General features: G+C 39.1%; 2 protein-coding genes across 5 annotated transcripts in view; both read right to left on the bottom strand.

The window, feature by feature from the left end:
* The window catches only part of LOC145433649 (uncharacterized), a 96710-nt gene extending 95241 nt beyond the window's left edge, over positions 1 to 1469 (bottom strand). For 2 of the 4 annotated variants that reach the window (XM_080310806.1, XM_080310824.1), the window contains exons 1-2: positions 718 to 1321; positions 594 to 654 (exon numbers count right to left, since the gene is read on the bottom strand). In XM_080310806.1, the coding sequence (XP_080166932.1) occupies positions 594 to 654; positions 718 to 753 (97 nt within the window). In that variant the 5' untranslated portion in view covers positions 754 to 1321. Of the gene's footprint in view, positions 1 to 593; positions 655 to 717 lie in introns of all 4 variants that reach the window. The other 2 variants (XM_080310832.1, XM_080310816.1) reach the window with 2 other exon arrangements.
* Positions 1470 to 5740: 4271 nt separating this feature from the next.
* Positions 5741 to 20399, bottom strand: LOC145439078 (uncharacterized). The gene is made up of 10 exons (XM_080316556.1): positions 20378 to 20399; positions 16723 to 18123; positions 15644 to 15984; positions 15484 to 15588; positions 14830 to 14925; positions 14598 to 14762; positions 14295 to 14375; positions 13940 to 14107; positions 13495 to 13690; positions 5741 to 9422 (listed from the first exon to the last, which is right to left on the bottom strand). The coding sequence occupies exons 1-10, from the start codon at positions 20397 to 20399 to the stop codon at positions 9373 to 9375; spliced, it is 2625 nt and encodes an 874-aa protein (XP_080172682.1). The 3' UTR covers positions 5741 to 9372.
* Positions 20400 to 22901: the final 2502 nt, after the last annotated feature.

The raw sequence follows: 22901 nt of genomic DNA, 5'->3' as shown, positions 1-22901 counted from the left end.
CTATCCTATACCTTTGAAATACATGTTTATACTGCCACGGGAATAATTATTCTGGTCGTGAGGAAAATTTACTAACAAGTCGCTGCAATATTGATCAATTCAGTACAAAAATAAACATTTGGCAAAGAGCCATATATTATACCCAGAAGAGCCATACATGGCTCGCGAGCCATAGGTTCCCGACCACTGGCCTATAGGATTACCAGACCACGAGATAACAAATCGATCCCGTCTTCCGCCGCACGGCACCTCATTTTGTCGCTTGCCTTCTATATATTCGCTGCTTTACTTTTCATTTAGTGTGCATGCCTCTTCTCTAGTCCACCTAGGCCAGGGTGGCTGACTGATTTCAAAGACTACTCAAGGTCGTTTCGACACCTTCCTATCTCGTCATTGTATCGCCGTTTTGTGGTGTTTTGAAATGATGAAAATAATAACAAACTGATACTCAATACTGATACTGAAGGTTTTTGTCAAAGATGTCAGTCGGGTCGAACTCATTGCTCACGTATCAGATTTGGTGCATGATATGATATTCGTAAGGCTATTTTGACAATATATCAGACAATTTGGGACTTTATATTCGGACTTACCTCGTATTATCGGCCTCATGGGTACTGGCGGAGGTTGCTCTATTTCTCCAGGCGTGAAAGGCTGCATAAACACAAATTTAAAGGGTTCAATTTCTATTCAAAGGCTCCGTGTCTATCAACAGACCTGCCATGCTTCGGTGTTTGGATTCACATCGGACATTTGATCGTGTCAAATATTGCCCTGTTTATATCACTGCAATACAGTCGCAACCTGATCTCTGATCGTTACAATAACACCCACCAATCCAAAATATTTTCAAATTAAGAAATACGCAAACGTGGTGATAGTAGACGCTGTTTCTATTCAAGTTGGAGTAGAAGTAATATAGCAAATGTCTTCCCCATACTACAAGTAGAAATAAATATATTCTGAGCATTATAGAAAATTAGAAATAGAAAACTAAAGTAAGTAAAGAGTTATTCAAGTAAGTATGTAGTTAAAAGATGTTATGATTATCATAATTATTGGTAAGAGTCAATAGTCAATAGAACATTAAAGCATTTCTCGTCCCAACCTATGTATTCGAAACTAGAATATCAGTCTCAACACGATATCTCAACACTGGTTACATCACTATTGATGCAGAAAAATGACAACTTAACACTCATCAGCAGTCATCATTCATTACCTTCAATCGAAACTATGACACATTGAAAATGGTAAGCAAGTTTAATATACTGTGTTTTGCAAGCAGTCCGTAACGGCGTACTTGTAGGCGGATACCTGGTTTGAATCTACGAGAGCCCCCATTCTCCCTGCTAACCTCCATTTTCTATGTTCTTGTTTTTCATTACACAGATTCCTGTATTGGCTTTTAAGGTCATTTGCACCCCAACTCTGTACTATTGGAATTTTCACAGGTCTTTGACTGTGCAAACGTTCGTACGACTGTCAGCTCATTTCCAGCCATCGCCATTCTCGCTTCTATGCGCCATTTCTGTCTCGCCTTGCTGCCCACTCTTCCGCTCGGCTCGCTTCCATCCTTTGTTTGGACTTTTTTGCTGCATAGTCGGGTAGAAAATAAGAAGCACAGATAAATCTGCGATACAAATTTGACGAAGCTCAATTTCATTTATTGCGGGTCGTTCTTGATTAACACATGGCCCCACTCGCGTCGTCGTTGGTAGGGCTGAGCAAAATCGAGTACCTGAGTGATTCGATTCTGAATCATGCAATATGCTTCGATTCGATTCGAGTAATCGTGTATCGCTCATTATGCCCTCATAACATAATTAATATGTCAAAATTCAAATATGTACCTTTTATGCGACGACAAAGAATAAAATGCCTGTGTCCATCACATTAAAGATACTTTGGTATTTTTTCGACAATACCGAGTTCATTGCACTTGGTGACAATGATGGGGGATGATCATAACTTCGGAAATGTGCTATTTCTAGTAACGTTACTAGCGTTGTACTATATGTTTCGTATGCTACGATACGGCCAATCAAAGTTTCAAGGCTTCACAGTGAAAATTAGTATCGAAAATATAATTTTCGTTGATAAATGAACTTTCAGTGGCGAGAGGTGTATAATTTCAGTACTCGAAAAAATCTTCTTTTACTACTCGACTACAATAATTAAGATTAATACTCGATTTAGATTCGAGTACTTAAATCATTGTGCCCAGCCCTAGTCGTTGGAACAAGTAATCCCGAAGTTATATTTTTACATTACACTTTAATATTATGTGGGGTATGATGCGGGTGCATTGTTATCCGTCCCATATAATCAAGTTTAGGTTTGAGTCAGTCTTAAATTAGAACGATTTCAAGTCCTTGACCGCATTTCCCTTGTTATCTGGCAGCACTAAAAACACTGTCAACTCTAACGCCAGGTCATGATTATGAGGTTCAAGATTCAAATCGTTTCACTATCGGTTTCTCTTCGAGAATTCGTATATACCGACATTATATATCGGTATATTTGGATTTTCCAGTTAAGGACTGCGGATTGGAATACATGCGGAATCGAACTACTATATATTTGAGAACGGCATGAAGATACTGTTGTAGGCCTACATCTTTAGCAAGCTATCGCTAGCATCAGAAGCAGAAAACTTGTGGCCATGGTAAATTGAGCCGATAGAGTAGAATTGAACCCAAACAGTTCCAATTTACATTTATTAATACGGAAGAGTTTGGTATTCATATAGCAAGGTAGATACAACCAACGAATACCGTGTGCAAGGCATTATCGCGTCGATCGTTTATCACGGTGATGCGGTAAGCACTCAAAATTGGATCATTACGTTCGTGGATGTATTTGTACGTATGGTCAGGACTCCTGCTCATCAAACCTAACTGGCTAATAAATCTGGTCATTGATTCGTGGTGGAATGGATGGTTGGCGACTTAAAAAGCTCATTTTTGTAAGAAAAAGTATATATACGCGGGTAGCGTTTACGACGATTTGCGATCGAACACGCCGGGTTCGACCGCGAACTGCGTCACCGGATATACAATTATACATATATCAGTGTCAATTATCATGTACAGACTACGTTAATGGAAGAATTAAGCGCAGCAGCTCCTCTTAATGTATTCACACCCCTATAGGAATTCTTAAATTCTAAATTCAGACGATGTAAATAGAACGAATTGTCCGCGCCACCTACTATCAATAAAATCATACTGCTCGCGATGTTATCATTATCATATACAGACGACGTGAAGCGAGAAATGTGATTGCACGACGTTTCAAAGAAACAATACAATGGCGGGTGAACCCAGTGGTTGGATTCAGTCGATAGGCATCGGTTCAGTGGAACCGTCCTCGTCTTCCATTCGAAAACATTTGATGGATACTTGTATGAGTGCGAATAAATATCGAGACGATAGATTTCGCGTCGTCCGTTCTTTCACTTATGTACCTTGAAGTCGACTTCTATCAAAATCCTCCAACCTAATTTGTATTTGTACTAACAATAGGAACTTTTAGTATAATCTAAAAACAGTGGTCTACATTGAGCCCCGAGTAAATATTTATTACTACATTTAATATTGAATTTTGATATGAAACGTGGTATACGTGTTTCTATAGACGTTTCTGCGGGGCGAGGTGCTGTTATAAACCACTAACTTGAGCCGGATGCTCAGTTTCTTTTGAAAAAATTCGAGACTGTAAATTAGTGCTAATATCACTCAATTGCACTGTCGAAATTTAACCAACTTTATTTATGTATGACTGTTCCTAAACGAGTTTTAAGCTGCTTTTAAAAACGGTTTCGTACAACGCTTACATTGTGACATTGTAACGTACGCCAAGTCCAAAGCATACCATGAGCTCTACATTACGACAGCGTGACGAAACATTCGTTTCAAATTTCGGAATCAATCAGAGGTGGTCGAAGTAGTCATGAAAGCTACTCAAGTAAAAGTAGAAGTAGCGATGAAAAAATCTACTCATGTACGAATGGAAGCAATTCTTACAAAAGCAACCTAAAACTACTTGAAGTAGAAGTAAAATTGACTGACTTTATATTTACTCAAGTAAGTAAGTAGTGGTTTGTTTGTTTTATTACATCATTGGCGCTTATCGCTATTATAGTCATTTGCGCCCAGTACATGAAATTCATAAATGTCAGATGTCTCTTTGCTTTTTGCTCTGCTTTTTGCTCTTTAGCTGCCATCTTTCAAGAGTTCGGCTCTCTCTTCGTCTGAGCTTTTCAATGCGCTGTATTACAGCGGGATCGGCGATGAGGAGCCCAGATAAACCTCCGACACATAGAAACATGGCAGAGCCGAGACTCGAACCACCAACCATTGGTGTCGTGGCTGCAGTGTTTAACCAACTGCGCCACTCGCTTCCCCGCGTGTGGTAGTAAGTAGTGGTGAAAAACGATCGTAATTCGTTCGCATGGACTGCAAATGGAGCTATGCGGAAGGTGTGGAGAGCTTGATTCATGTTGATGCATCCCAGGATGTGTCAATGAGCAGTCGTCCACATCATGGAATGTAATGGATTTTGTTGACATGGAAATGCGATACTAATCCTTTGTTTACTCGAACACCCCGCTTTAGAGAATATCATGGCATGGCGCCCTCCCCTATATCATAAGTAGGGCTGGGCAAAATCGAGTACCTGAGTGATTCGATTCTGAATCACGTAATATGCTTCGAGTCTAGTCGAGTAATCCAGTATCACTCAATATGACGTCATAACATAATGTATTGTGTCAAAGTTGAAATATATACCTTTTATGCGACTACAAAGAATATAATGCCTGTTATGCATCACATTAAAGATACTTGGGTATTTATTCGACCATACCGATTTCATTGCACATGGTGACAATGTTGAGGGATGATCATGACTTCGGAAATGTGCTATTTCCAGTAACGTTCGTAGCTTTGTACTATATTTTTCGTGTGCTGCGATACGGCCAATCAAGGTTTAAAGGCTCCAACAGTGAAAATTAGTATCGAAACTATAAATCTCGTTGCTAAATTAACTTTCAGTGGCGAGGAACGTATAATTTCAGTACTCGTAAAAATCGTCTTTTACCACTCGACTCGAATCATTAAAATTAATACTCGATTCAGATTCGAGTACTCGAATCATTGTGCCAAGCCCTAATTATAAGGCCACTAGTTCAATCGAAAAGCAATACCGGGAAGTTGTGTCGGATACGGCTTCAACACTTCGCGCGATTAGTATACGTTAATTAAAAATAGGGCAGTTCGTAAAAATGCCATATAGCGTGTATTTTCGTTAAATATAAGGCATTACTACACTTGCTTTTATACTTCAACATGTATGTTCTCCAGACAAAAGAACTGAAACTATAATTAGAACTCACCGTATAATACTCGTAATTGAAAAAAAAATACTTCTAAAAAGTGGAAAATATATTTCATGTCTTTTGTCCAGAAAGTTTCAACGGTGGTCTGCTAAAACATATCTAGCCCTAAAAAAGTAATAGTCCACTTTTCCAGATTAGGACACGTCATGGGCTGCTAGGTATAATAGGTAATTTCTAGATTGCGAAACGGTAGTTTCAAACGGTATGGGGGCATACTTACTGTGATGGAATATTTGATAGAGCCTAGACGACAATGCGCGGTGTGAACGGAACCACGCAACCCGGTATCTAAATTATGTTCAGCGATACTTCCGGTAAACCATATTTGACGCTCCATATCTACTGTGCGCGCAGAGCAACAAAAATTCTGGGTATTACATGACTTTTATGACAATTAAATGCTGGTACTACGTGAAAACAGCCCCGAAATTCCTTAGGCTATCCTTCTTAATGGGGTATTAAACTACTTCTACTTGACAAACTGAAAATAGCGAAAAGTAAGTAAGTAGTTCACAAAATAATACGAAGTAGAAGTAGCAAAAAAAGATCGACTTGAGTAAGTACCAGAAGTAGCGGAAAACGACTTGAGTACTTCGAAAAAGTACAAGTACTTCGTTACTGACCACCTCTGGAATCAGTTTAAATTTGATGTCCATTTCTCTAATTAATGGGCAGGAGTAATTATCGCCAGATATCGTCCTTAGGCAAAACGCCGAGTAGCTAACCCCGTTCCCCCCCAATACCTACGTACCTACACATGCAAGATTATCATAATTTTTTTTTCGGTTTTTCCTTTCAATCATTTTGTGTTTTATTTTTGTACATTTTCTGGCAATCAATTATCTCAAAGGTACTGAACAAGCACTCTAACACATAATGGGATTTTAATGTCTATATACAATATACATGTAACTTGATTCTACAATAATTGTGAAAGATTGCAAGAATGGAATAGTGACCTTGAGAAAGTAACATCACGAATATACATGATAGCATATGCAAATGTTGGCCGATATTATTGATATTATAATTGTATGTCGATTCTTGATTCGACAGGTTCAAACAATAAAACAACGGTGGCTACTTCGAAATACCCCATATGAAAGGACTCGTCATACTAGAAAACGATATCCATTCTAAAATTCCGCTATTCCATTATACCTTGCGAAGGAATCTGTACAAAAGAATGGAATATGACATGATGGCAGCTTTACCGCCACTGTCGTGAAATATTATTTTTGTACAAATCCGATAATTCAGTAAATTACGCCGTAAAATATTCATCCGCGAAATAAAAGAACAACGCCACGACGTTTTTCAGGTATGAACATGGTTTTTGTCGAGCTGTCAAACTTCGGCCCACTTTTTGAGGTTGCAGAAGTGAAAAATGTACAATATAAATATGATCATAAAATTGAGCACATGTCGCAGCATCAATCATGAGCGAAATAGTCAGCTCGAATTGTAAAATGTAACACATTCATTATTCTCGAGAAATGTTAATTTTGGTAATGACGGATTTTTTCCTCTTCTCATACTTTAAAGTTTCCCATCTTCTACATCCCGTTCTTCTTCCCGAGTAAATGAATATCTTCAATAATTGAACACGCATGCTATGTGAACAATAAGACGGAGTTGGACAGTGTACGAGTATTAGGGCTACCATACGTCCTCATTTAGGAGGATTTGTCCTCCTTTTTCAGGTTTTTGAAAATTTCTTCCGAGGACGCCTAAATGTCCTCTCTTTTGGCAATTCATCATTCCTTACAGCTGTTAAAGCTAAGATGATGGATAGATCCGTGCGAAAATGGACATAAATGACGCTAAACAGGAAATTCGTGGTTCGAACGTGATCGACGACTTTTTTTTAGTCAACCAACGAAAAATGTGAAGAAAAAAACTGTATTTCGGCAGTTGAGCCGTTAGGTTGACCTTTTTTTAGTCAATCAACAACAGTTTCGTGGTAAATTCAACATTTTTTTGAATTTTAGTCCAGTATTGGATGTCTGAAAACTTTGAAAAAGTGTCCTCCTTTCCCGTTTCTAAAATATGGTAGCCCTAGCGAGTACGTCATTACACCATACCAAATCAAAGACAAATTATAGTTGGTGATCGCAGCCGACAATCCTATAAATTATACGGATTCAATGCGTATGTATATTTGAGATTTCCAGTATGTAACAGAAATATGGTGCTATCTCATTTTCAGGCTCAGTTCGGGAGTTTTGCCTGTCATAATGATTATTGCTGGTGTCAGGTGAAAGTTACTATATCTTTTAATTCTTTTCTCTGTTCTGGAGTGTTTTACATCGATGATGATGATCGGTACAGGTCATCACAGCGGTAGTACCATACTCAATGCCATAGCAAATAGATTTATGTAAAATTTTAGTTTAACTTTTTCGTTCGGTCATAATTGACATGCATGCGGTCCGCGTCGTCTCGCCATGTATTAAAAATGCTACTATATAGGTTATCGCAATGGAAAGTGAATAGGAGTATTCAGGCGAAGTGACAACTGATTGACCTTACATGAAACTATGTTTAATTATATATCTCTTGTATTGTGTATGTTCAACAGTATGCAGTGGCGAAGCGTTCTATTGCCAACATTTGTTCGCGCTGCTAATTCTCATGGCTCGGAATTTGCTCACCTCAGTCCATAAAACGCGCGTTTTCAAATTTACGTCCGCTATGTCAAGTATACTCTGGCCGCAGCACCCTTGAACTTTCTCTAGTGTGTTGAAGTCCATTTTGTGGCTTATAACAGCATTCACCCAGCGGAGTCTATTTAGGATCAGTATCCGGCAAGCAACACCAACGGAGTTAGACATGTTTCTTTTGGTAGACGTGGCTCTGCTGACTACAATTGAACATGCTACCGCTATTATACTACAGCTGGCTGTCAGCTGACAGCCGGTGTCATGTCTGATGGCGGCTCTGTAATTGATAATATGATGATCCGGCTGCTGGAGTAATATGATCAAGAAGTCAAAACATCACCATGAATGGGACATAAGCAACGGCAATATATAATTCCTAATTTGCATCTATTTGTGGCACTATTTTTAATATACGTTGTTACAGGCGATGCGTACGAAAATTAGTAAGTTGTCATTGCGATAAAACTAAGAAAATTCGTTAGTACTATTTTTAATTCACAGACTTCAGTAATTTTGAAACCTTGATTTACCCTAAGACAATTTAAAGCCGAGTAAAAAAATTAAGGCATCACACCAGCTTTTGTTCCAGTCGAATCAATACCTATTTCGATAGTTTCTACAAATCATTCTAATACATATTCCGTCTATCAACTCTTTTTTTTCACTTCCAGCATTTAAACCATCCGGACAGATTATGTTTCGAGTGATGCAGTATCAACGAAATAATGCTGCGAGTATCTCGTGATATCTCTGTTTTTACAATCAAATATCCAATGAAAATGAGATTTACTGCAGCTGACTCTTGCAAGCAACCATGCATTGAAGTGACGCATTACTGCCGAAAACCAACTTTAGTATCATACATTGGCAGAGCTGGCCAGTAATCAATTACTTCTACTTTTTACATATCCAAAAGTAAGTTTCGCCAACTTTCACTATTACTGAAGTAGTTATTAATTTATACGACTTTTACTCCTACTTATCACTTTTCAGTAACGTGACAAGTATGTCGTGACTCGATATAAAATTATACATGACAACGCTATTATATTATTGCAGAATGAACGAAAAAAATTTTGATACCTCGTGTGGTATCGTTCTGACGTCACCATCCGACGTCACTATCCGACTTAATAAATGTATATGAATTTATTTCCTGCACAGATCACGTCACAATATCTCTATGCTATTGTTTGAAACCGAATGTGTGTGAGAATGGATCGACCATGAAATGGAAGGATAAATCTCAACTCTCATTTTGGAACGATTAGACTTCGCGTCATTTTCTCACCTGTTCCGATGAAATTCTTAATAAAAGTTGAAGTCGAGTCGCTCCCAGGCATCACTTTCTCGTCTCACTGAAATGACAAATAATTGACAAGGTATAAAATACTTTTTAGTACAAGATATATGCGTCATATGAATTGTGTTCTGTTGTTGAACATAATGTGAAATATCTGAAGAAATTGTGTCTTGCTATACACGGAGGTTTAATTACGGTAAGATGGCGTACGGAACTTGCGCTTATCTAAAATTTTAGATTTCAAATCCTGTTCCGGATGAGAAATTCAAACTAAAGGCCGGATCCAAATCCAGATTGAATTTTGCTTAACGTTCATATCCACGTCCAATGCGGTAACGAATGAACCACGAAAATTGTATGTTACGGCAAATTTAATGCAGAAGTGTAGATTCTAATCCATCTTCGAGTGAATCATAAATCCATTTTCCATCAGGGTCCGGCCAAAGTCATCAAATCCTAATGCACGTCCAACGTCGTCCATGTTTACCGTGATTAAATGGCCGTCGTTGTTAAGACACAACACGTTTATAATGTCGGCTGAAGACCTTTTTCAACTCATCATAATAGCACTGTGGTGCGTTAATTTTGAGTTTACTCAAATATTTACGGTTCGTAGTGTAGTTTTTGATGCTGAATCCTAAACATTTATCCATTTTATTCAATCAGGTCTAGTTTTTTGGCAAATTGCATTTCAATTTTCGAAAACTGCAGCTTTCAGCGTTGTGCGATTAGGATTTGTGACGTCATAAAAAGGATTTCGAAAAGAAGTTTTGAGAAAGAGTTTAGAAAATAATTCAATTATGACGAAGACCATTCCCTGTAGTAAACTGTAAAGATTTTTCAAGAATAATATTAGCTTTGGGCATAGAGAGAGAGAGAGAGAGAGAGTCTTTATTTTCATCCAACCAAAATACATAACAAACGCCAGCGATGGTGGTACAGAAAATATGCATGCACAGTATTCGGTATTAGATAGGAATGATCGATAAGACTGTGAAGGTCATCTAGTCTGATCACACCAGCATCAAACAGGTACACTTGACTCTGAACAGTCTGGCTGTAAAAATGTTTAGTTAAAATAGGAAAATAGAATAAAAATTAAACGATGGTAGCAAATGATCAATGAAGCAATGTCTGGGCGAGGTAGGGCAACACTGTTAGTAGTATATATAGTAGCATAGTCTACAGACCGGCAAAACGGCGATGTTTTTGGACCCATCTCTAAAAAGTTTGAAGGCAGTATTACTACATAATGACATAATGGTTCTGTTGCTGTTGGACAATTGGACATTCAATGAAACTCTGAAAGCTATGAAGATATGAAAATTTTTTTGAAACCTTCTCAGTATAGCCAACACAAATGGAAAATATTTAGGGACTGAATATTGATTTCGTTGAACTCTTCACATGGTCACAGGCCGGTTACACTAAACATCTTTATTCTGTGTCTGTAGAACTCGAGGTATGATGATCACCACTACACACAAATTAGCTGACCACACAGGACAAGTTTTACACCTGGTTCTGAAAATGTCAAATCTGCTTACTTATCTGATCCACAAAATATTCTTTTGCCACCACGTTAAACTTGACCTCTTAAAAAAGTATACCTGGGCACTTGATAATGATGGCCCAACCTTCAATTTTCTACAAATTAAATATCCCCGTATCTCTGAAGTGAAGCTACGATCAAGGGAGTCTTTGATAGGCCACAGATCTGTGAACTGTTCGAAGACGAAGATTTCACTGCATCAATGGGTGCTGCAGAAAAAGACCATGGACAGCTTTTCGAGTAGTAATTTAAACTTTCCTGGAAAGCATAGAAGCCCTGATTAGCAAACACAGGTCAAAGAGCTGTTTGAAAGCTTTCAATCCCTTGGAGCCCCGATCTCTGTGAAAATGCAATTTTAGATTTCTTATTAGGATCACTTTCCAGTCAACTGTGGTGATTACAGTGAAAAACAAGGAGATAGATTCCACCAAGACCATTATTGCCAGATGGAAGAACTGTATCAAGGATACAGGGACGTAAGCATGTTTGCAGATTACTGTTTGTACTTGAAGAAAGATCCGCATATAACACCAAACATGGATAAGAATCTTTGAAGCGACTTTTATTGTGAACATATATAAATCAGTTGTATCTTATATTGTTATCGTATTTATCGTCGGAACATCCGTATCAGTTTCTTATATCAACATGTTCCGCACAACGCTTACTTTGTTAAGCTATTTTCAACACTTCTTTTTCATTTCACACTTCGCACATTATATTTCAGTTATACTTAGAGAAGGAACAACGTACATCAACTTACATTCAGAGGATACACATTCCAATGACGTCTCTACCCGATGAGATGATGCGTATCACTTCCGATAAAATAAGTGGGATTCTGTATGACAGAAAACTACGGATCATTCAGAGATTGTGGTGAGTAACGAACTACTTTTACTTTGCCAGAATACTCAGGGAGACTACTTCAATTTCTACTTGCTGTAACAGTTGCTAGTAAAAAGTACTTACTTGATAGAATTTGGAATTTGTATAGTATCAAGTAGTTCCTAGATGAGGTTTTGTCGTTTTTGTCGTGAAAGTGTCATAGGAGCCGTATGAAATAGCCCATTTACCACGGCAACGACAAGTATATATTTTCAAAGATCCTGCTCATTTGCAGATAGATATTTCCCATTAGCCGCGAAGATATATCATGCAATTTCGAATGTAGATATCCTATTAACTGCAAAAAGTATGTGACTCTTCGAGCAAATCTACTTTTTGAAACTGCTTACTTGAGCGCATTTCGGAACATTACATTTTCTACCTCCACTTGGGAAAATTTTGTTTTTTTGTTGGAAATTGCTACTTCTACTTGTATTTCGGTAGGATCTCACGGCGCTAACTTCTATTTATGCGTGAGTATTAACTATTACCCCCGATTCGCAAAATGTTTTGACTCATCGCCCTTTTATCAAGCTCGATATATCTTTATCACACCCCTAGTATCTAAGGGCATGATCAGCAGCGAAGTAATTCTACTTTTCTGTAGTACTTAATTAGGTTAAAGCGACTCTTCCACTTACACAAGTAGTTTTGTTTGTATACTATTTCTACGTCAACAGTTTTTTAACGCTGAAGTATGGATTTTTCCATACTTGATCTTGTCAAGTAAAAGTATTTTTTCTGACGACTTTCAACTACTTCTTGCTTCGAAATTGAGAGAATTCATACACAAGTTCACTAACAGCACGGTATGAGAAATCATGCCTGAATTTTTTACATCCAATAGTCGTATTAGGCATAGGATATCGAATTTAACACATATTCACTACTACGGTGCGTTATGAGGTACCTGTGGTAACAACGCGATGTCATGAATGAAACTATAGCACAAGTTTTGTAGTTGCCTTAGTAACGCATTAGGCCCGCTGTGTGAAATGAGCATTTCATGCAACATGATCGGTGATCGCGTTACAGCGATATGGTTTAAGATGCGGAGTATTCGGGCCGTGATGAAACTGGTTTCGATTCTGTGATATTTCTGTCATTTAATATAAGATCGATATTCGATCTCAATGCGAATGATCTTTTTCTTATAAACCGGATACAAATTATATTCCAACCAAACAAAATTTAAAATAACTGTGGCATTGTGGCGAGATAGCGCAGTGGTATATGACGCGGCTGCCACACCAATAGGTTGCGGGTTCGAATCCGACCGAGGTCAACTTCAGAATTCGTATACCCAAGTGTTGAAGGTTTATCTAGGCGTCTCCTCACCACCTCATCCGCGCAAGCGGTGTCTTACAACAAAAACCTAGAAGTGGGACGCGCAGTCGGCAGCTGCGGAATAAAAATAAAGAATATCGGCCTGGTATAAATGACCATAGTAGTCGACAAACACCATGAATACCTCAAAACAAACTATGGAATACTCGGCGACGTATGCTGACAGAGTCGTACAATATGAGATTGTGCATTTTAAACTTGATAGAGCATGCCTGAATTGATTTTGCATCGTTTCAATAGTTTGTCTAATATTGTGTGAAAGCAAACTGTGGAAATTGGTGACAACCACCTGTACACAATGTAACTTATGTAAGTTACGCTGTAACAAAAAATGACTCACATTCTAAAAATTCCAACTCAGTATCGAGATCATTTGCAATCTTCTGGACTTTCTGCAGTTCGTCTCCTTTCAACATATCACGTTTTCTCAAGTATATCAATGTTACTTTCTTCAAATTAGAGTTGTTTAGGAGAGACGATATGTCATCGAGTGAAATACGACATACACCGTGAAATATGCATCTGATATATTTCATCTGCGGTGAGAGATCATAACCATTAATAGTGTGTATTACAATGATGCTTGAAACTATTGTTTCCCTTTCTAACATGGGCTACCTAGATAAATCACAAACTCCCCAACAACGGTGGATATATCGGGTAATGATAATAAGTTCATTCATTCGACAGGGACTCGTACTGCACGGCAGAATTCAATGATAAAGTGGCTTTGGTGGGAGAAGTACGTCTATCTTATACCAATAATACCGGATGATAAGTATTACCTTCTTTTGCTGAAAAGCTTCCTGTAACTGTTTGAAGTCGGTCTCTCCTCCAACATGGAACATCGCATGGATATTGCCAAAAACGGAAATTGCTCTCCCGTGCTCCAAAATTCTGTTGTAATCGTGGACGGATATCTGACCATTGACAGCAATATCTAGGAGATCGACCTTCAATGGGAAAGACAGATGATGTTAATCAGTTTCAACGTAAGATACTTAAATTTACAGAAGCAATGATTCCCGGACATTAGCCGTCATCTTCCGCCGAAGCGATTATAGACTTTAATGGCGAATAAAATGATATGAAAATATGAAATCAATTACAAATTCACGTAAATCGAATGAAAAAACTTACATGATACTTTTCCATCGAAGTTTCAATCAACGACCAATCGATATCATCATCTTCTGTGCAATCAAGCAATATCTTATTTATCTGAACACAATATAGGTTTCGTGAGATCAAATGACTGTCATCATCGTAATCATCCTTCTTATCGTTACAGTGGAATATTGCTTCGTTATATGCATATAATGCAGACACCAGATCGGGTTTAGTCGCATACCCGACTTTGATTTCTTGTTACAATCTACTTATGAATATGTCATGTATTGTACAAGCTATATAAATAGGAGAAGTAAAATATACATAACTAACCTTTTCTAATTTATAGTCTGTTATCTTTCGTAAATCATCCACCTTGGCAAACAGTTCTTCTCGCTTCTCCGATTTGACAAACCCTGCACCAAAAAGTTTCTCGGGAAATGCCGCTGTTTCGACTGCATCTACGGAAAGAACCATCTCGAATGGTACTTCGTAATCCTGCAGAGATCAACTCTCAGAGACTCTCTCCAAGCAGAAGGAAACGTTATCTCGTCATCATTCTAACCTTGAATTCGACACCAGCAATCTCAATGACGTCTTCTCCGTTTCTCAACTCAACATTCCGCGTATAATCAGCACCGCGTACATCCAGCCAGACAACCTGTATATTGTTGATAGAGTTGAGCAATAAATATCGTGACGCCATACACTGAAAACCACAGCATCATGCGCCATACAGCATCATGCGCCATACGTCATCGACATGGTTCACTGATTTTAGACTGCGTTTTTGCCGGCAACGACTTTAGTCAAAGCTGGGCTCGTATACAGTTATTATAAAAACCTGCATAGAATTATTGATTTACTCCGCAAAAATATTTGCAAATTATGAATATAATCGATGCCGACAATGTGATTTGTATCACTAGCACTAAATTTCAAACTACTCCGGGTCATGTAGCAGAAAGCTGATTCTATGGCTGAGGTCGCGACATTGCTGCCGCTGCACATTCCACCATATCACTAAATTCGATTGCATAGGTCGATATGAATGAGACAGTGAGGATTGTAAAACATCAAATCACACAGATAAGATGGTAGTAAAATGCCTTCGGTCGCGACTATGAAGTCACCTATCATGACCGATTGTAACGCCACAAGTCTCCGGATACTCGCATGAAATTACGGCTCGGGGCCAATATGATAGAATCGAACTCACTTCCCAATACAAATTTCCTGATAGCGATTCAATCCGACGATGTCCAAGAAATGAACGGAGTGCTGTTGCTGAGAATTTGTTGCCAAACAAATTCACTTTCTTCACCTGAAACGAGTTCGTTGTTTTCCTTCGAAAGTCATAATGTAATAAAGCCACTCACGTGAATTCGACTTTCCAGACACCTTGCCATAATGCCCAATATCTCGTCATCGATATTGCAGTAGGATAAAATCAACGTATCAAGGCTCTTACTCCTTGCTGCGAGCGATCCAACGATATGAGCTTGATCGCGACTCAAAGTGTGGCGAGGTGCATGGATGACAGTAAGATGTTTCATGAGATTGTCGTCGCCTGATTCAACTATCGCTGTGTACAGTTCCATGCGCATGTGCCCCTCATCCATGCGTCGCGACATTTTACGTGTGTAGTCGCGGCTGCTGTTCTTCTCGAGCCAACAAATCGATCGAGCGAAAATTTTTTGCTTCTTGGTCTGATCCGTGACTGTGACGCAACAAGCAACATCGTTGTTGTTATTGTTTTGTTCATGGCCTTGACGGTAACGTAACAATTGATGGATTTAGAAACTTGTTGAGACAGATTTTGATTTGTTGGTCTTCTCACAGACCAGGAACAGGCTTACGCAGACAAACCTAATTTCTAGGCTGTCTTATATGTTCTCTTATTATTTCTCAAATCAATTAGGCAGTGCTATAATTCCAACATCGATGTACAACAATTGAGGTCTCCGGTATACTGACGATCTGTATGAAAAATTAGGCACGACTTCATCCACTATAGCTCGCAACTGCCATGCTATATAATCCACAATTTTATCGATTTAAACCAGTGTCGCCATGTAACCAACGTGACGTGGTTCAACAAGTTCAATAAGTTGGCCTACTAATTTGATATGAATATACAATTTTAACGACGGAATATTGATCCACGCAGGCCGCCTGATAAACGAATTTGTGGGTGTTGCATGATTTCTGAACCCGTTGCCACTTGACAGTGTTGCAAACTCCGTGGTCATTTTGCATCATGCCTATATTTATTTTAGTGATTTATGATCTGCCGACTTGAAAACAGGGATAACTTTCGTTCCTGACAGGATGGCCTCTCCTACATTTAGCAAGATTTTGGGAGTCAACTCCAGTGGTTTCGAACCAAGAATTAATTGGATGTTGCAGCAGTGAAATTTCAAATATTACCAAACAAGGTTAATGTAAAATATCTGACCTCTATAAAGATCGTTTTGTGGTTTCGCGAAGACAACACCTGCCGCGAATCGTCGCACGACGGACCATCGTTCTTGATGGAGAAGCTCTTCATCGAAGCGAGAGAATTCGCTGAGCTCCATTTGCGATATAAAGATCGCTGCCAGATATTCTTGAAGGCTTTGATGGCAGAAGAAGAATATGAAATCTCCTTGCATCAGATGCCGGCTAAGTAGATTGCTCCCCGGAACTTTTGTCATTAAATCTTGAACTTCCACTGTTGACACTCCAAATTTTGTCAAGTCAGTTTCTTTGAACACGACCCTACCTTCTTTCATGCCTTGAAATGCTAATGCCTTCAGTTTGTGGACAATCGAAAAAATTTGTTTCCTATTTCGAATGTTGTCTACGCTTTGCAGAGCTAATACAATTCTGTTGTATAGTTCTGTTACCGTGTTCGGTGGAGGTTTGTTGGGACCCCTTCCCATCACAACTGCTGTTAAGATCAGGAATACGGGTACAGAAACTAAATTCAGCAGTCTTGGAGACATATATTCAATTTTCTGCCAGAGTTCCTCGCCTTTCTCTTTGAGTAAGAACGCAAATAACCTACGCGCGTTTTCCGAAGTAAGACCATTCAGTGTAATGATGGTTTCGGGTCGCGCCATCGCCGGTAACTCTGAAACCTTGAACTCGCGCGATGTTATGTACACTTTCACGTCACGGAGGATATTGCGGGATAGAATGTTGTACATAACTGTCCAGAAGCTAGCTTTTTCATGTTTTCTCATTTTTCGGACACTTTTCTCATCAACTTCCCATCCTGTTTGATCAAGCCCATCAAATATAAAAATGGCCTCAGACTGGTGGTTATCTAGCCATTCGAATGCCTGATCTTCTTCATTTTCGTTTTGATACAGGCCGCCGAAGAGAAATTTAGATGGTTTAAAATCGGTCACATTTTCGATATCCTTCAATTCAATGTAATGTACCATCTTTTGATTGTAAGAGGGCTGATCTTTGATATCGTCTCCTGCAGTCATGCCGAGAGCATGTCTTGCTATTCTGCGTGTCAGTGTGGATTTTCCGGATCCAGCAGATCCCACTATAGCGGTTACTCCAACAGTTTTTAGCGAGCTTGCTTTTTCTCTTCGAAATATGGATGCCACTAAGTCCCTAAAGTCGAGAATTTTTGATCCAATTTTCTCTTGGCGGAAAAAACCAACTTCCTTTGTCAGCTGAGATCGATGAATGCTCATGCGACCTTTGTAATAATCTTGCACGTCGATTTCTCGCATTTGCGGGTAAACTTCGAAGTCGGGTCGTTCAAGGCTCTCAAATCTGAAGTCGTCGAGGATGTCAATGGACGTCAATTTCTTGGTATTATCGTTGCAAATTTGAATTAATTTTCTGGATCTGATACCTGGAACGGAAAATATAGAGTCATTTCATACCTTCAAGTATATATAGTTTCCCTTTCTTGATATAGTAATTCAACTGTGCATGGAGTTATAAAGGTGACCAGCATTGCGCATCTGACGCGTTTGCACACAAATCCCGGTATTGCTTTCCTGTGGAAAACCGTGTTGGCAGAGGATTTATACTCCGAATTTGACAGTCGCATCAGGACGGAGTCAGCCAACTTCAGTCTAGTACAGTGGTTCTCAACCGCCGGTCCGCGACGACGTTACTGCCGGTCCGCGAGGTCAATTACAATTTAATATACCCTAATTTCAAGATGCAATATGTTGAAGGATTGTCCATTGATAAAATAAATAAAACATCAAATTTTAGACAGATTCAGAACTTCGTGAGGTAACATTAGGGCTAGAAACATGTTCGATTTGACTTGAAGTTACATCCGTGCCATTTGACGACATGCAAGCGACAAGTACAATCTGACTCACTAATCCTCACGGTTTGCGCGATCATTCGTTTTCGATTAATTCATTTTGGGCGTGACCGTATCTGCCACATCCCAAACCCCGCAATTGGAACGGGACCGATCCGAAAATTATTTCGTGAATGAACATAAATTATTGAATGTATTTTGAAACTTTATCCAAATTTTTTCACATTTTTCCGCGCCTTGCGCGATTGTGCATCACTATAAATGTCTTGCTTATTAGGTGCCATTCCATCAAGAAATACGCGTGATTTATAGAAATAGGCATTTCAGCGTCAGTCATTACTGCACCACAACGCACCAACACATAATTAAGTTCAGGCTAACACGGGGCTCCGAAAAGTGTGTAAAAACATTCGTCAGCGAGAAGACCTTGGCCGAAAACGACTGTACTTTGTTGACCGAAATCTTCGATACATATATGTCTAATTGTCCATAAGCGCCTAATAACTGCCGCCGAATCGCGCTGTCCTGACAATCTGTACCCCACAGGACAAATTATTTACGAGTGAAGAAATAGCAATATGGAATTGTGTGCGTCTCTTAGTTTAATACGCTGGGGCGATTTCAATATCTATTCACTATATGAGAGACAGTTGGTCACGAAATATTGACATGTAACCGAGTAAATTATTCCAACAGGCCCACCTGAATATGTTAAACTATTAATTACGTTTAAATTTTCCAAAACGACACCTCACTCAGCTCCACGGGAAAATCCGATAATTCTGATAGGATAAAAAATTTATAGCAATAAATATGCAGTGACAAAATATAGAAAATTTTTGCGCTTGGTGCGATTAGGTTACATAAACTCTCTGGATACACGGAGCAGAATGAATGTGCTCACTTCTCACAAGTCCTGATGAAAACATCCATCAAACTGTGGGGTATTGGGGGCGAAACCCCCAGAAGTTTGGTTTATCACCCTGTGGAGGACACATGACCAGCGTTTCATTGGGGGTGGGCTGAAGAAGTGCTTTTCTGGCCCTGATTTTGTGGATGGCCAGATATAGCTGTTGTCGGGTGTTTTCGTGCGACGCGTTCTATTTGTAGTAGCGAGCAGTGTTGGGATGACTCGAGTCATGACTTGACTCGAGTCACCTTTTTCGCATGACTTGACTTGACTCGAGTCACTTTGCAAAAATGACTTGACTTGACCTGACTCGACGCTTCAGAAATGCAGATTGACTCGTGACTCGAAGCCAAATTTACGAGTCAATTTCAAGTCATAAGTAATCGATTTTCTTTCCAATCAATCAACGCGTCTTACAATCCCAGAATCCTTGATGTACGATGATGAGCAAATCCAATTCGCGAGTGAGGTCTGCTGTCGACACGACAGCAATTATGTTTTTGCGATGATACAAACTTTCTATCGAACTCGGCTATTCGATTTAGGCGATATAGATCCCTAAATAACTCAAAAGTATCGTAGTTTCCCTATTGTAGAAAAACCAATAATATGTTGATGAATGGACAATTATCAGCAGGTAGTATGTGACATAAATTTTAGGATTGGTGGAGTTGTGGATTTTGTAGGATTTTAAAAGAGGCGGTTTCGAGCCCCTAAATTCCCTGGATACGCCGTAGTTTTGACCTCACATCTTAAAAAGTCTTGTTTCAGCTACCACAATAATGATGAATCTGGTGGATATGTAAATTGACGGCCAGCACATTTTTAGATGGATTTCAGTTGCTATCACGAACGACGAAGCTTGTTGAGTCCACCGCAATTAAACTCCTTGGAATGGTAATTTTGGTTATGTACCTGTTTGGCATATTGCTTCCATAATATAAGAAATAGGGGAATTTTTGTCTCATAATAAATGACTAAATTGTGTTTACAAAAAGTTCATAAAATACGTGTTAAGGACCCGGAACTGTGACCAGGTAGGAGAGAGTAAATCACCGTTTCTTTATTATGAGCGGCATTGAGAGAACAGAGAGTAAAAGCTTGTTATGAGCGCTGCCGAGGCATGCTCTGGCTAGGCATTTACCAAGCGAAAACACAGAAGATGTTTCGATTTTCGCACAGACTTCGCGCTAAAAATGGGCATTGGCAAATGAAAGCACAAAAAGAATGCGATTTTTGCTGTGACTTCGGTATATGTTGATTGGTGTGCGTCTATAAATGGTAAATCATTGTTATTGAATGGAAGTTTTAGGAGGGGCAATGCCTCAGTTGTCCTGGGTGCCAACTTCGTCATTTGCGTAAATTTGCGTCAGTGATCTGCGAATATGTAACTATAGAAATTAAACATGGAACTGCAACGACCGATTATGCAGCTTCGTTCCGCTTCGTCGAGGCTGGAGTGGAGAATTGTTTTGCGTAAGCAACTGTAGGATTTCTGGCAATCCAAAAGCTATCTTCCAGAGCGCAAAAATTATTGAATCTGGTCTTGATCGAAAGCTACTGGTGCACCGATTCCGAAAATATAAGTTAAAATAACGATCAGGCGCTGATCCACCTAGAATCCATCCTCCAAGTCTGAAATAACGGCATTGTTCGAACAATCGGAGAGTCGCAGCGGGTCATTGTTATGGCCATTGTGTTGCGGTTACCCGATTGTTCTGAACAATGCCGATATTTTAGACTTGGAGGACAGATTCTAGGTGGATCAGTGCCTGATCAATATTATAATTTATATTTCCGGAATGGGTGCAACAGTAGCTTTCGATCAAGACCAGATTCAGTAATTTCTGCCCTCGAGAAGATAGCTTTTGGATTGCCAGAAATCCTACAGTCGCTTACGCAAAACAATTCTCCACTCCAGCCTCAGCTAAGCGGAACGAAGCTGCAAAATCGGTCGTTGTCGTTCCATGTTTAATTTCTATAATGTAACTCAAAGAGGAATCCGTATCTGTGCAACACGGCCAACAGGTGACCTTGCTCGCAAATTAAATTATCCCCGAGATTACTCTTCGATGTGCATCTGTGCAATCCAGCCTAACATTACATGATTGGCAAGAACAGCCCGACTTTTCATTAAAAATAGCTTAAATGTTTGTTTATTCGCGGTCAATTTTTACCAGACCTTAGTGATGTATGAGCATCTGCATATGCATTTGCAAGTAAATTATTTATTGATGTTTTGCTGAGATATCATACGGAATTCAGTATCACCTCATTGGTATATAAAATGTAATTGACAAGAAGTGTAATTGAATTCTAGTATCATAACTTTTCTTTAAGGAAGACTATATCAAATATCAATACTTCGTACAATTGCCGATGGTCATTGTCGTTTGGAAATTGTACTAAGTCTGCTGTGACGTGAAAAGTGTGGCAAATAGTTAACTTCCCTTTATTGCATAAAGTGCATTGACCGGCATTTAACGACGATGACCATCTTATTTCTATAGAAATCTCAATTCGCTACTACTATATAAAGCAACTTACACTTACTATCATCTGCACGATTCGGATCATTGTCAGCCTTCATGATGTAGTTGATGACTTTCATGTTCCCCTGGACTTGATCCCCTGTCACACTGTTAACCAAGCTGTTAATTATCTTCAGATTAAGGTTTTCACCTTCTGCCAATGTTGCTGATCCTGTAACACATTGGAATGTTGAGAAGTGCGATGTTACGATGGATATTCAAAAAGTAATAGCTCACCAAGTCATGTTATCATTATGGAAACCTTGCACGTTTCATTTGTTAACATTAGGTCACGCAACAGACGAATTGCATTACACTTATATTCTATTGGTATTGATAATATTGATGAAATGAATAGCTAGTCGAATATTTCCGAATTGACTTACCGCTTGCCCCGGGTGATGATGATGATGATGAAGGCGCATCAGCAACTTCAGAATATTGATGTCGATGTCTTTTCTCCTCGATAACTACCGCGAGGAAGGAACTAGTTATTGTAACACTCAATACTTAGAATACAAATAACTTTACTTTGTGAATTTCATCAGCAGAACACGTCGAGACATAAAACTATATCATTCTGTTTATATTTATGACAGTTGCCAATATGCAAGTCTCATTATCCATTTGTAATTGAAGTTTTAGTAATTGACAAATTAGCCTTCATCATGGTACATGTGATAATGTCAAGCCCTAATGAGATAAGTAAAAGATGAACAAAATTCCCCTTCTTACACGCTAACCCTGTGACTTTATCGCACTAGAATGCCAAGGATCGTGTATGCCAAATATGCAATGTCAACACGTCCACCGAGACATAACGACGGGAACGAAATCATCTTGTTTAACTGGGTATCAAGTCCCAAAAGTCCCAAAATCCCACATGATGCCGGAGTCTACGGTAGCCA

Source organism: Botryllus schlosseri, chromosome 1, assembly GCF_051294905.1.
Source record: "Botryllus schlosseri isolate E-star chromosome 1, Bs_hap1, whole genome shotgun sequence".
Taxonomy (NCBI): domain Eukaryota; kingdom Metazoa; phylum Chordata; class Ascidiacea; order Stolidobranchia; family Styelidae; genus Botryllus; species Botryllus schlosseri.
Note: the sequence above shows the minus strand (reverse complement) of the source record. Positions and strands in the feature narration are given on the sequence as shown.

Bases quoted from the DNA above. Each gene is read 5' to 3' on its own strand.
- LOC145439078 (XM_080316556.1), bottom strand. From the start codon at position 20,399: ATGGAAGCAATATGCCAAACAG. The intron at 15,985-16,722 runs GTCAGATATTTT...GTTGCGTCACAG, and splicing joins ACAAAACGATCTTTATAGAG to TCACGGATCAGACCAAGAAG. The intron at 9,423-13,494 runs GTGAGTCATTTT...TTGTCATTTCAG, and splicing joins TGAGTTGGAATTTTTAGAAT to TGAGACGAGAAAGTGATGCC.